Source organism: Aspergillus chevalieri, chromosome 3 (assembly GCF_016861735.1).
Source record: "Aspergillus chevalieri M1 DNA, chromosome 3, nearly complete sequence".
Lineage (NCBI taxonomy): Eukaryota > Fungi > Ascomycota > Eurotiomycetes > Eurotiales > Aspergillaceae > Aspergillus > Aspergillus chevalieri.
In genome coordinates, this window is record NC_057364.1 from 58,282 (window position 1) to 71,369 (window position 13,088).

The 13,088-nt window shown below is 50.1% G+C and overlaps 6 protein-coding genes across 6 annotated transcripts; 2 read left to right on the forward strand and 4 right to left on the reverse strand.

Moving 5' to 3' along the window:
* Positions 1–234: 234 nt before the first annotated feature.
* On the reverse strand, positions 235–1,215 carry ACHE_30021A (uncharacterized protein; the record flags this gene model as incomplete). Its single annotated transcript, XM_043276592.1, has 3 exons — positions 235–327; positions 380–775; positions 826–1,215. 3 exons carry the CDS (start codon positions 1,213–1,215, stop codon positions 235–237), a joined length of 879 nt encoding a protein of 292 aa, XP_043134556.1.
* A 1,158-nt stretch (positions 1,216–2,373) lies between these two features.
* On the forward strand, positions 2,374–3,564 carry ACHE_30022S (isopenicillin N synthase family dioxygenase; the record flags this gene model as incomplete). The annotated part of the gene is made up of 4 exons (XM_043276593.1): positions 2,374–2,413; positions 2,460–2,645; positions 2,696–3,174; positions 3,229–3,564. 4 exons carry the CDS (start codon positions 2,374–2,376, stop codon positions 3,562–3,564), a joined length of 1,041 nt encoding a protein of 346 aa, XP_043134557.1.
* Positions 3,565–3,951: 387 nt separating this feature from the next.
* On the forward strand, positions 3,952–5,859 carry ACHE_30023S (uncharacterized protein; the record flags this gene model as incomplete). Its single annotated transcript, XM_043276594.1, has 7 exons — positions 3,952–4,139; positions 4,196–4,247; positions 4,301–4,617; positions 4,665–4,811; positions 4,863–5,230; positions 5,282–5,569; positions 5,627–5,859. 7 exons carry the CDS (start codon positions 3,952–3,954, stop codon positions 5,857–5,859), a joined length of 1,593 nt encoding a protein of 530 aa, XP_043134558.1.
* A 217-nt stretch (positions 5,860–6,076) lies between these two features.
* ACHE_30024A (uncharacterized protein) lies at positions 6,077–7,838 on the reverse strand (the record flags this gene model as incomplete). The annotated part of the gene is made up of 5 exons (XM_043276595.1): positions 6,077–6,980; positions 7,055–7,384; positions 7,438–7,511; positions 7,570–7,591; positions 7,654–7,838. The coding sequence occupies 5 exons, from the start codon at positions 7,836–7,838 to the stop codon at positions 6,077–6,079; spliced, it is 1,515 nt and encodes a 504-aa protein (XP_043134559.1).
* Positions 7,839–9,480: 1,642 nt separating this feature from the next.
* On the reverse strand, positions 9,481–9,938 carry ACHE_30025A (uncharacterized protein; the record flags this gene model as incomplete). Its single annotated transcript, XM_043276596.1, has 2 exons — positions 9,481–9,857; positions 9,932–9,938. 2 exons carry the CDS (start codon positions 9,936–9,938, stop codon positions 9,481–9,483), a joined length of 384 nt encoding a protein of 127 aa, XP_043134560.1.
* A 1,515-nt stretch (positions 9,939–11,453) lies between these two features.
* Positions 11,454–13,030, reverse strand: ACHE_30026A (MFS transporter; the record flags this gene model as incomplete). Its single annotated transcript, XM_043276598.1, has 3 exons — positions 11,454–12,352; positions 12,400–12,785; positions 12,834–13,030. The coding sequence occupies 3 exons, from the start codon at positions 13,028–13,030 to the stop codon at positions 11,454–11,456; spliced, it is 1,482 nt and encodes a 493-aa protein (XP_043134561.1).
* Between the last annotated feature and the right edge of the window lie 58 nt (positions 13,031–13,088).

Here is a 13,088-nt window from a genome sequence, read left to right on the forward strand (position 1 = left end):
CTCCGCATTTACAAGGATCTTATCAGGTGTCCAAGGTACCATTTGCATATATTGATAGACAGGACGGAATGAACGCCGATAGGGCATGCATCATGATTAGTTACTGCTTACTGTGCAATACCCTTCCCGGGCTACAGGAAATATCGCCATGCTGGACTGTCTTCGCCAAGCGTCAAATGGCTCGTTTCAACCTCATGCCCTCGAAGTCGCACGCCTTGCTCTCGATCTCGCCTTTTATTCTCGGACCTCATCCATAATCCCATCCACAATACGCCAGTAATACACACTACATTGCAGCAGCAAGTAGCTACTAAAGTCGGGATATATCTGGCATTCCATGTTAGGAAACGCATCACTGTTTCAAGGCGGATGATAATACCCACTTCGGAGCGTATTCTGTGCGGAAGGTAGCAGCGCTCAGGACACCAGCCAAATTTCCCAGACCGACGAAGAGTCCAGTATTTGCTGCCCGCGAGTTCTCATGGACGTTGTTGTTATTGTGCCATGCGTGAACGAGACAGGATGGGATGTATGACCCAGCCGCCATGAGAAAGCACGCGAAATATGCAACACCTTTGTGCTGGGTTACATTCAAGGCTACAAGAATTAACATTCCAATCAGCGATAATACCAGGGAGAAGACGATGTGAAACGTCCTTTCGCGAAAATAATCCGAGGAAATCGCCACACAGAGCAAGACTACTGCGCCGACCAAGTTCGGAGCCACCGTCCAGAGATTGGTTTTGATGACCGAATAGCCCAGCCGCCCGACGATCTGCCAGCAAATCTTAGTCGATTCGGGCGGTTGGTGAGGATATGGCTTACCAATGGGAAGAAGTTCATCGCCGTTGCATATACCACTGGATACGTTAGCGTTATGATACACCAAACCGGAAACTTCCAATCTTTCCATGTCCGAAAACACTCTTTCAGATCCAGTGAGGTCTCCACATGGACGGAATTATCACGTAGTAACCGAGCATTTGCTGCTGCTTTCTCCCTCCCGTTCAGAAACCAGGCATCCTGGGGACCCGCGGGAAGCCAAAAAAAGCTGATGATCCCTGTCAAGAATGTCATGGATCCCTCGATGATGAACAACCACTGCCATCCCTGCACGGAAGGATGGTCGATTCTGAAAACGCCGTATGAGATTAGCCCGCTGAATGCTGACGCTAGCACGGCGAAAGTTTGCAGAATTGACAGCCGTAATCCCATCTCGCCTCGCGAGTAGAAGAGCGTGAAATAGAACGTAGCACCAGCGAAAAAGCCAGCTTCGAATACTCTACAGACCCGGGTCAGTTATTAGACAGGGCCCGCTATGGAGAAGAACGGCTTACCCGAGAATAATTCGAATCGCCAATAAACCGCCAAAATCTCTAGCAGCGCATTGACAGAGTGACAAGATTCCCCAGACAACGGTCACTACCCGTGGTCAGCACTCTTCTATCAATCGCTGAAGCGGCCATACTGAATGAGAGCATGATCCTTCCGGAGAAGCGTTTGATCAAGAGATTCCACGGCAAATCACACAGCCCGAACGGGATGTAGAAGAGGCTTATCATAAGGGAATAGCCATTTCCGGGAAAGTTGAGATCGTTCTCCAGGCCATCGGTTTTGGCGTTCGCCAGGTTGCTCTGACTGCGTCAGCGTGCATCCGCAAGGACATTCCGAAATGATGAGCATACACGGTCCATGCAATCGAAAAAGTACATCTGATGAAGACGTTCAGTATCAATGTAAGCAAGGAACCTTGGCGAATCAGCTTACCGTGCATAGAAGAGGCAATAAGAACCAATCTACCTTTCGGACTGGTGAATGGTGAGCATATGCCAGTTGAACGAATCAGGGCCATGACTGACCATACGACCTCTCCGCATCCCGATCAATATGGGCGGTTCTCTTATCATACTCGCTTTCCGGCTTTGAAGCATGTTCTGGGACTATGACCTTGAGATTCTGCATACCGATGCTGTCGCGTTATTCCCGCACATGAGTGGAGGATTGGATAATCCATTGTTATGAACAGCTACAGCTCTGGATATCTGTATATGTACTCTTCGAGACCCAGTTCCGATCCAAGCGGCTTATCGAAATCCCTGATATCGTATCGTACCCCATCTTCGAACAAGTAATGTGAACCCCACTTTTGATCTCGGACGATGGTCTAGAACAGAACCAAGGATGATATCGAGGACGGATGTTAACGTCGGTATTCTGTGCGAAACAGTCGAGATAGTATTGCGTTCACAAGCCTGAGGTAGCAGGTGGGTGAGGATATAATACTGCACGCTGAAAGAATACGCACTCGTATCAATATACGCCACAATCTGCTTGTGTGATCCCAATTACCATTATCCAACGACAATAACCAAGATGTCTGCAAGAGCTAGCCCACCAGTTTTGGACTTTTCGCGTAAGTCGGATGAAAATCAAGTGATGAGCAAGGCTGACTGCGGTAGCATTCTACGGCGAGGATAGCGCCGCCAAAGCCAAGCTCGTCGAGAGCATCAAGGGATGCTGCTTGTACAATGGGTTTTTCCAGATCATCGGCCATCGAGTGCCGATCGAGCTACAACAGGCGGTTATGCGATGTACGAAGCGATTTTTCGAAATGCCCCTCGAGCAAAAACTGAAAATTGACAAAAGTACAACAATTCTTGGGATTGTCGCGGACTATATGTACTGACCCTGGCAGATAACAATACGTTCAACAGAGGCTACGAATTACTGCGATCTCAGATGCTGGAAGCCGGAACGGGTCCAGAACTCAAGGAGGGACTGTACATCGGCGAGGAGATACCGGAAGACCATCCGTACTTTATCCAGCGCAAGTTGAACAGCGGTCCGAATCAATGGCCGCAGACGATCGAGGATCCCGAAGAATTTCAGCGCACCTCCATGAAATACTACCGCGCTGTATTCGACTTGGCCAAAGACGTGCTGGGAGTTCTGGCACTCACCCTGGGAGTCGATGCGACATACTTCGATCCTCTTACGGACGGCGCAGTGGCGACAATGCGATTTCTACATTACCCGGCGCAAACCAAAGATGCGGACGAGAAGCTGAACCGGGGAATTGGCGCCCATACTGACTTTGGATGCGTGACTCTGCTACTACAGGACGAGGTGGACGGTTTGCAGGTTCTCGATGTACCCACGGGTGAATGGCTGGATGTCAGTAATCGATGCCTAAGTCGACCTTATACCAGCGCTGACGACAAAGTACAGATACAACCCGTTCCTGGTGCATACGTCGTCAACCTCGGAAATCTATTTATGCGCATGGCCAACGACAAATACAAATCAAACACCCACCGAGTGATTAACAAGTCCGGCCGCGAGCGTTACTCGATTCCCTTCTTTTTCAGCGGAAACCCAGACTACTTGTGTGAGTGTTTGCCCAATTGTCGCGAACAGCAGGAAGCGCCAAAATACGGCCCCATTACCGTCGAGCAGGCTGTCACGGCGGCGTATAAAGAGAGCTATGGTCGAGCGGAGAAGTACAAGCAGGATATGAAGGTTAAGCTGGAGACTATAGCAAGCCCGGCGGCTGTGATTGCATAAGCGTGGATTTTCATGATTGATTCATGCGGACACCGCATAGGAATGGCTGCTAAACGAGACTCGTTGAAAAGGATTTGCTTTGATATACAGTAGCAATGGCCAATGAGCCCATTTTTTGCAGAGACTAGACCTAAATCTTCTGTCGTCCCGTGTCTACCGAGGGTGGGCAGGAGAGCACCGATCAAGGAGTAGATTGCTATCATCACCTTGATCAGCTTCAGGATATCAGAACGAGATGTGAGTATCATCCCACTCTTGGATCACTTCATCCAGTAGAGGGCGTAGTAGGTCTACAGCACAATTCCAGAGTTTATAAAACATGCCATTGTACCACCATATGTCAGACGTATTCGGCTTTACCAAAGCAGCGGTAACAGTGCATCAACTATGCCGGATAAGGAAAAGGACGAGATCCAGTCCGCCACTGCTACCCCTTCTCCCTCTGTGGAGGAAGGGAAGCTTACAGCTATCGACGACCCCCAAGTTGAGCAATTCTATGGCTCGTCCACTACCGAATCGTATCGGCTCAAATCCGAATTAGTGGGGAAATGCCTCGAGGAAATTGGGATGGGACGGTCAGTCATTCGTATCCCCGAGCCAGCGCGTGGATCCACTGACAAATTCCTGGCAGATTCCAATGGCAACTCTTTGTGGTTACCGGTTTTGGGTGGATCGTCGACAACGTAAGTCACCTTAAGGACCAGTCCTACGACGTGCTGATAGGCATCAAATACAGTTGGCATCACAAGGACTCGGAAGCGTCCAGCCCCCGATTGAGCTCGAATTGCCGGGAATAGTACAAGTCAGTTTCAGCTCTGTGGCGTACTATGCCGGACTCATCGCGGGGGCCTCATTCTGGGGCATCTCCAGTGACTTTATCGGTCGACGACCGGCGTTCAACTGCACGCTGTTGATAGCAGGAGTCTTCCTGTGCGCTGCAGGAGGTGCATTGAATTTCGTTACATTCAGCGCTCTTTGGGCAGTAATTGGGACAGCAGCTGGTGGGAACGTACCAGTAGACTCGATGATATTTCTGGAATTCGTGCCGGGCAGGTGAGGAATGCCGTTTATCTTGGAAGATACACGCTGACGGGAAACAGTCATCAATGGCTTCTGACAGCCTTATCTGCATGGTGGAACCTCGGACAGCTGATTGTGTCGTTAATCGCCTGGGTGTTCCTGGCGCACTATAGCTGTCCAACGGACTTCACACCAAACACATGCTTTCGCAGCGAGAATATGGGATGGTATGACCCGCCTACAGAGTAACCATCCAATGATGCCTTCTGACCATACAGGCGATACACGCAAATTACCATCGGTGCATTATCACTAGCTTTCACTATCATCCGCACAATCCTGTTCAAGATGCCCGAAACCCCGAGATATCTTCTGTCAAAGGGGAGAGACGGCGATGCCGTTGAAGCAGTCAACCATGTGGCACGTCAGAACAAAAAGCCCGAACCACTCACGGTCGAGATGCTTCAGGCCATCGATGAGCAGCTAGGAATTGACACCTCCCATGCGAGAGCTGTTGGTCTCTCCAATAGAGAGATTATCCGGGAATCGCTACAGGACTTGAATGGCACGCATTACAAGGCGCTGTTTGCGACAAAGAGACTCAGCCTACACACGGGCCTGATCTGGCTCATATGGCTCACTATTGGTACAACACCCCCCTGTGTCTCACCATAATAAAGACGTTAACGCATATCAGGAATCGCATATCCGCTCTACTTCAACTTTCTGCCCTCGTACCTCGCGACGAGATTCACTCAAAACGTGTCCTTGGATCTCACGTACCGCAACTACTGTATTGAGTCTGCGGTTGGCGTTGTGGGCCCTCTCTCCGCAGCTTTTCTGGTAAACACCTTCTTCGGGCGTCGCTGGATGATGGGCCTGTCAGCTATCGTGACAGGTGCATTTCTTTTTGCATATGTGGCTGTCAACACACCCGCGGCAAGTTTAGCTTTTGCATGTGTCACGGGGATGTTGGCAAACTTCGGTAAGTATGCATACACTTTTCTCGTGGAATACAGAAGGATCTGACCGAAATGCTGAGAGTATGCCGTCATGTACGCCTTCACTCCTGAAGCCTTTCCGGGTCCGCATCGAGGCACGGGCACGGGTACGGCAGCCGCGTTGCTGCGCTTTGGAGGGTTGGCGGCCAGTTTAATCTCGGCTTATACGGGATTTACAACTGCGCCTATTTATGCGAGTGCAGCCCTATGGATAGCGGTCGGAATGCTCTGTTTTGCACTACCGTTTGAAACCCACGGGCATGCAGCTATATAGACCAGGACATGGGCAGCGAAAACGTCATGGTATGGACCTCTGGGGTCGAAGATGTCATTCCTAATTTCAATTCAAAGACAGAATTGTATGCAAAACCTCAATTTGATAGAAACAAACCCTGACAAATTCGAATGTATATGGTATCATCGCCACGAGCAAGCAGCATTTAATGCAAGAAAACGCGGTAATTGGCATAATATTCTCGCACTAGACCCGTCTAATATCCCTCCTGGTCCACCGTGTTTTCGGTATAAACCTGCAAACTGTATTTGGCGAACTGGCTCCTCTCCCGCAGTCGCCGCCCGTAATAAGTAAAAAGAAATGGCGTGGCACAGAACACAGTAGCCACAGATGCCAAAACGGAGACTGCAACATTCGAACCTAGTGCGTTGAACATATTGTCCGCAAAGAGCGGAAACATGGCTGACAGGACTGAGCGTGCGAGGGCAAGCGCCGCGAACCCGCTGGCCGCGTAACCTAGGTAGCTGTCGGCCATATACCCTGCCAGCACAATACTGAACTCGTTGAGAGCAAAGCCAACCAAGAACAGCGGCAAGCAGCTCACAAACCAGTGCACATTTTTGATCGCCGGAGGAATAACCCAAGCGAACCACCAGAGGCCCGTGGCCAACGCCGGCGCGGCCACAAAGAGACCCATCAGTTTGTTTTCGGGCAACGGCGGATGACCCTTCTCCCGATGGCGATTGGCAATGCGAATATCCCAGAGGCGAGTAACAATGTTGCCCAGGAATCCAAGAGCAATGGCGAAAAATGGAAGGCTGGATGGCGCTGGCGCGAAGCCCATTGACTGGTAAATCGGGGGCAAAGCTTCAGTGAACAGGTAGATCAAGGCGACGGAGGTCCCCTGCATAATCGCGCAAATGAACACAATAGGTTCTGTGGCAAATAGGCGAATTGGCCTAAGAAGAGCGGTACGCACAAAGGTGCGAAAGTCGGGCGCATGGTCGGGATTTAGCGGCTGGAGCGACTCGTCCCCAGTCACCTTCCGCAAATGCTCGACTTCCCGGGCCAGCAGGAGCGACGGCCGTGATTCTTTGATCAGCAACAGCAGTCCTCCTAGGAACCCCGTAACCATGGCGGAAATATAAAACACCCATCTCCTATTAGGCGTTCGTTAGCAAACTTCAGAAACATGCAACCATTTGTTGGCGGGGCATGGGATAGGAATGCAAACCATCCAAGACGCGTAGTGATGTGCATGCTCATCACGGGCCCCGTAGCAACCCCAAAATCGGCGATGGCGAAATACACAAATACCAGCCAGATGCGATCCCGTGAATTGAACATATCCTCGATGCTACCGGTGATCACCACATTGGGAATCGCGGAGACGAAGCCGGTCACGGCACGGCCAACGACGGAAGCTGCTGGTGATGGAACGGCGGCAATGATGACACAGAATATGCTGAAGATGGCCGTGCTTATCACGTAGAGCCCCTTTCGCCCAAATGTTTCGGAATAAGGTGGAAATAAAATATTTCCGACACCCTGCACTAACGAAAAACTGGTGCATTTGTTAGAGTTTGGTATGCCGCACGGATCGACGACTACACTCACCTAGAGACGTAGAGGAATATAGACAGAGTAAGACTGATTCCAAATTGGTGACGAGCATCTTTCGCGGCCGTTGCCTGTCAAGCATGAGAAACTTCCATCAGGCAGGACGACTTAGGGCTGTAATCGACTTACTCCTGATGTGCTGACAGCAGTGCTATTAAATGTCAGCTCTCCGATAGATCACGCCCAATAGGAAACAAATCCGAGCCCACTCACGTATAAAACTCCAGAAGAATGATGACGCCTATATCGTAAGCCTTCCGTAGCGGATGCCAATTTCGTGGATGTCGTGGATTCGTGTTGGCCCAGCGGACGTGTTTTCCATCCGGTGTCAGTTCCAGTTCTTGCTCCGTCAATGCTGTTTGGAGAAGAGTAAACTCTGCGGTGTGACACTCTTTCATTGTGGGGGAAAGCCTCAGCAATAGAGTGCCGAGGATGAGATGTGAAAAGAATTCAAAGAAATTCGCTGGTAGAAGTACTCCAGAGGAAATGCAATCAAGGGATACAAGCGCCTTTCGCTTAGCATGATTTCGACATAGAAAAACCCAATTCACGAGCATACTCGGCTTATCCACCCCTGTATGTCAATGCACCTGCTCCGTGGATGGGCTCGGAATCATCCATGCGGTTTGCCAAACGCTTTAACGGTTGGCCGCGTGGCATACCATTGGCTATGGCTCCTAGATGGGGCGGAAATACGCAATAGATAGTCCAATTGAATAACAGAGATGCGCCTAGAATGTGGATTACTTCCCCGGCGACGCTGGTTTGTCGGAAAAGAACGCCCAACGTGGCCCTTGCTGGGCGAAGCTTTTACGCATATACCTACCAAGGACAGAGCCAGTCGTGAAATGATATCATTAATCATGCACGGGGGATCTGGTCTAAATGTCCCGTCACGTATACAACGGAGAAAAGAGGGAAGCCGAAGCAGGATTTTCTCCAATGATTCGCATGACAACAAATGACGATTGGGATATCGACTTTGGACGGATGCACACATCACTTTGCGAACCGTTCGTGTCTCAATTCCCGACTCGTGTCCCTGATCCAGTCACTCAGTGTATCGGGTATGCGTAACTCGGTGCAACCCAGGAGTAACTCCATTGTCCTATTGTGGGCCGGACATTTCTAGATTTGAGATTCCACACGGCGAATTCCGTATCTTGTACTCTCTCCCATAGAATTGACACTTGGCTCTGAGTCGAACGAAGTCATTGATTGTACGAAGTTGGATCATCTCTATCAAACGCTCTAAGAGCTCCGTGTGCCATACTCCGCACATTCCTCGGATATATCGGGCTGAGAGAAACTCGGGGATTTTGCGTCAAGTGAAGATCACGCTCAACGGTCACACGGTGTATGTTTCACATTTCTAGACGAAGTTCTATCTTGTAATACATCAGATAAGGGATGTGATTCTAGACGTCCGGGTGCGGCATACCTTTTAAACCTCATTATCTCCAGCTTTTTGAGCGGGTTATCGGCTGGTCGGAATCTGTGAGGCATTGTGCCACCTTTGGACGGCATATCACGGCCATGGGTCATGATTATGGCGTTCTGGTATACGATTAGAAACCTCGCGGAGTGTATGGAGTCCCTTCGTAGCTTCACGACCGGATCATTCCTTTTCCGCTTGTCGCGGCAATAGACGCGGCTCGCCAAGCCCGCCAATCCGGAGCCGAGTATGTTCCGGCCTGATCCACGGGGCATCGATGGGCCGTCACCAGGACCGGAAATGCATAATCTGCTGTAACGTCCCAAGGTAGTCAGCTGGTAGAAGGGAAGGGAGCTTCCCTTATGCTGCTTAGCTGCCCGAGATCGCCTAAAGTGTATAGTTGGTCTGACAGTTCCACCTATCTGCCTCAAATCGTCTGAGACGCTTATATTAGCACGGCAACTCCTACACTATAAGAATGAACTCATGAGCACGGAGTCAGAGAGAAAGCGCTTAAGTACCTTGCTGCTTCCAGTCACGGTGTTCTGTCGTGGGAGGGAGGGAGAAGTACAGCAGGTAAGTATCGGACGCCTAGGCCTCCAAGATCAGAGTGGCATGGGTGGCATCATTGAGTGCACAGTTGAACCGACAGCCTGACCATTTTGAAATCCAGGCCAGGTCCTGAGGCAGTTGATGCACTCATCTACGGCCCGGATGATCAGTCCAGGTTTGCCATCCTCCCTGTTGAGCTGTGCATCAACATGAGCAACAGCTGCCGGGAGATGTTGAATCCCAAGCTCCTTGGTAGCCTGTCGCAGCAAAACGTGGATCCTGCCAACGTAGTCTCCACCATAGTGCAGGAAGTCCATCCATCGAACCATTTCTGGGAAATCAACTTCGGGTGATGGGCTACCTGCGTCCGCTTCAGTCGTAGTCCTGCACTCTGGAGCGTACATATCATGCCATCGTTTCTTTTCTCCGACTGCTGTGGATTGGGATCAAAATCTGAGCCATACGTTAGCGGGTGTTTTGGGCTGAACTGGGTCTTTTACTCACCTTCCATTAGCGTGCCTGGTCCGAGCTTGTAGGCGCCATATGGACGAGATATAACAAGGTCATCCACTGGAGCATTTCCCCATGGCCGATTTGATGCTCGATTCAGAGCCGAGGGCTACATAAGCAGCATGCAAATAGTTCGAAGTTCCTCCCGGATCTGTAGGACGGGCTCAAGGGATCCGGGCCATACGTTTAACCTGGGACCCGTTGAAGGTCAAATAGTATCACAGCTCACCTTCCAGCAGTCGAGGTCTCGTTCAATGGCGAGAGAGTGAGCGCCATGTTCGCATGACCAGACCGTGTGGGGTGCATTAATGAAACGCTTGAATCCGAAACCCGAGGCAGAAGTCTATACGAAGGTCGAACATATTGTACGTCTCTCCGGACCTTCGAGAGCTCTGGTTCACGTCTGTGTGGGTTCTATCTTCAGGTCAGGCTCACACACCAGGAAGATCTCGCACGATGGCGACCGAAGATTCTGTATCTAAACGAGGGAAAATGAACAGAGAGGGCTGGTGGCAGTTCGAGGACTCGGTAAATATAGAATTAGAGGAACGTGGCACGGATAGGGTATGCACGAAGTGTCTGATACCAGCACACTTTGGGGCCGACTTATGTAGTATCAGAGCCTTTCGATCACTGGGCAATGCCTGGATCACAGGGAGATCCGAGTGTTTTCAAATGAAGACACCAGAATGAATTCGTACCACTGTTTTTCATGCAAATGGTTTACTATGGGTATCTATATGTCGCCATACGGTGTCTCAACTGCCTCTTGGGTTGTTCCAATACTTAGTCGAAAGGGCTCACAGCACTAGGTTGACGTTCAGTATGCACCATGTGGATAGCAGAGCGTGAAATAGAAATCCCAGGCTTAAACACTTCTGCGTGCCATTGGTCTTTTTTCAAACCTAAAGTCGATTGGTTGTGAATGCATCGTATAATGCCTTTCCTGCTTTGAAAAACACCAAGCTTGAGGAATCATTGCATTCTAATGATGGTGCGAGGGATGGCAGGTTCCTTCCACGTTTTCAGTCGTATTCGAAGGTGTCGTATACCCTCACTCTTTGGACCCTTTTGTGTTCATATCATGACTTCAGCTTATTCGAGTCATGAGGCGCTCCCAGAGCATCGCTTGCGGTGTCCGCTGAATGGCGAAACTAATGCGGTTCAAGATACCGCATAGCCAGGCTTCGTTAATTAATAGCAGTCTGCCGTTGTTCGAAAGTATACAAATTCTCTTGCGAAAAGCAAGTATCTGGATCTCTTCCTCTCTGGTTCTTGGTCTTTGGGATTGAACGGGAGCTCGATGGGAACGGAGTTTAACAGTGAGTGAGTGAGCTCAGACGCAGCGATAGAAATAATTAGAAATGCGAGTGAATAGAGTATATGGTGGAGAGATATGCTCTGGGCAGTGAATGGAGTAAATCACCGGTACATGGCTATCAGGTTTCACAGTATACTGACCGGGGAAATAGCCCACTATATTCAATAATAGTAAATATTACATCTAGTTCCGAGTTCACATCTTCGATATAAGCGGACTTCTCTGCCGAATCTTCCACCCATACCGATAAAACACAAATGGAATTGGAATAAGGACCACCTCAACCAAAGCCAGCATCGTCCCAGCCCAATTAACCCCCATACGATGATACATCTGCGAGCCAGCCAACGGCAACACACCCCCGAAGACATACCGTACCACCGAGTTTCCTGCCAATGCTGATGCGGCGTATATCGTATAGCTACTGGCGAGGTAAGTAGTGGCATAAATGAAAACGAGACCGTTACCCAGACCGAATGGCACTCCAGCCAAGATAGGGCAGATCCAATGGACGGATGGCCGTGCCGTCCAGGAGAACCAGAATTCACCAATGGGAATCAAGATACTTCCGATGCAGATGGGACTGACCGCTGCTTCTGGTGGTATCTGGCCTGTGACTGGATCCAGACGGTGCATCTGTATCATTTTGCGGACCAAGGGCTCAGATAAGACTGCGAGAACGACTCCAACGCCTATTCCCAGATATCCCAGTCCTGCGAGACCAGGAGACCAGCCGCGCTGTTCTTGGAAGACAATTGGATACCCGACGAAGCAGAGGAAGAGCACGGCGTATATGACACCGACGTAGAGATTCCAGAAGAGACAGATTGGTTCGAGAATGGCCATGGATAACGGGCGTGTCAGGTTCGTGCGAATGAGCTGCCATCCATCGGTGCGGTTGTCGTATCGACACCAGTATCGTTTGTCGCCTGTTTCTTTTTGCTTCTTTTCTCGTTTTGCTCGAAGAATTGCCGGTGCGTAAGTTTCATTACACAAGGAGAAGGCCACAAAGGAAACGCCTGCGCAAATGAGCACGATCCAGTTGATCCAGCGCCATCCCAGGTATTGGTAGACGAATCCGCCGATGATGGGACCTTCATCATCAGTACTAGATAGGTTTCACGGGGACGTGTCAGCATACCTAATACCGGACCATTCATAGCCCCTAAACTCCACAAACTGAATGCCAGCGCACGATGCTTAGAACTAATAAGATCGTTGACCGTTCCTGGCGCACTCGCGACAGTCGCACTACCAAAGAACCCGCTGAATATCCGACTGGCCACCACAGCGGCATAATTGGGCGCCAGCGCGACGGGCAGAATTAACGCAGCATAAAGAGCACCGGTGACGACGTAAATGGGTCGACGACCGTACATTTCTGATAATGGTGCCAAGACTAGACATCCTAGTGCTAGGCCGAGGAGGTATGTTGTCAGGCCGAGGAGGGCAATTGTTCGGTCGGAGATGTCGAAGGACACTTGAATTCCAGGGACTCCAGCGGTGTACGATGTTGAATATAGGACTCTGCTCGTATTAGCTATGTCATGCAGAAAACAAGTCGGAGAAACTAACACGCAAGTCGTCGAGAAAGAGGCCGTTGCCACGATGAACGTCCGATACCAAACCGGCCAATTTTTCGGATTATCAGCTCCATCTGGTTCAAATGTAACCTCGAAGTTGTCATTTTGAGCAGAAATAGATGCAGAAAGCTCCACATCCTTAGAATTTACCATTTTAGGTGTTTCCTGCGCCATCGGAGAGAGTGCCATGTTGACAGCGTTGACTCCTCACAGCATTTTTGTATCGAAATCACGACATCGCTCCGGA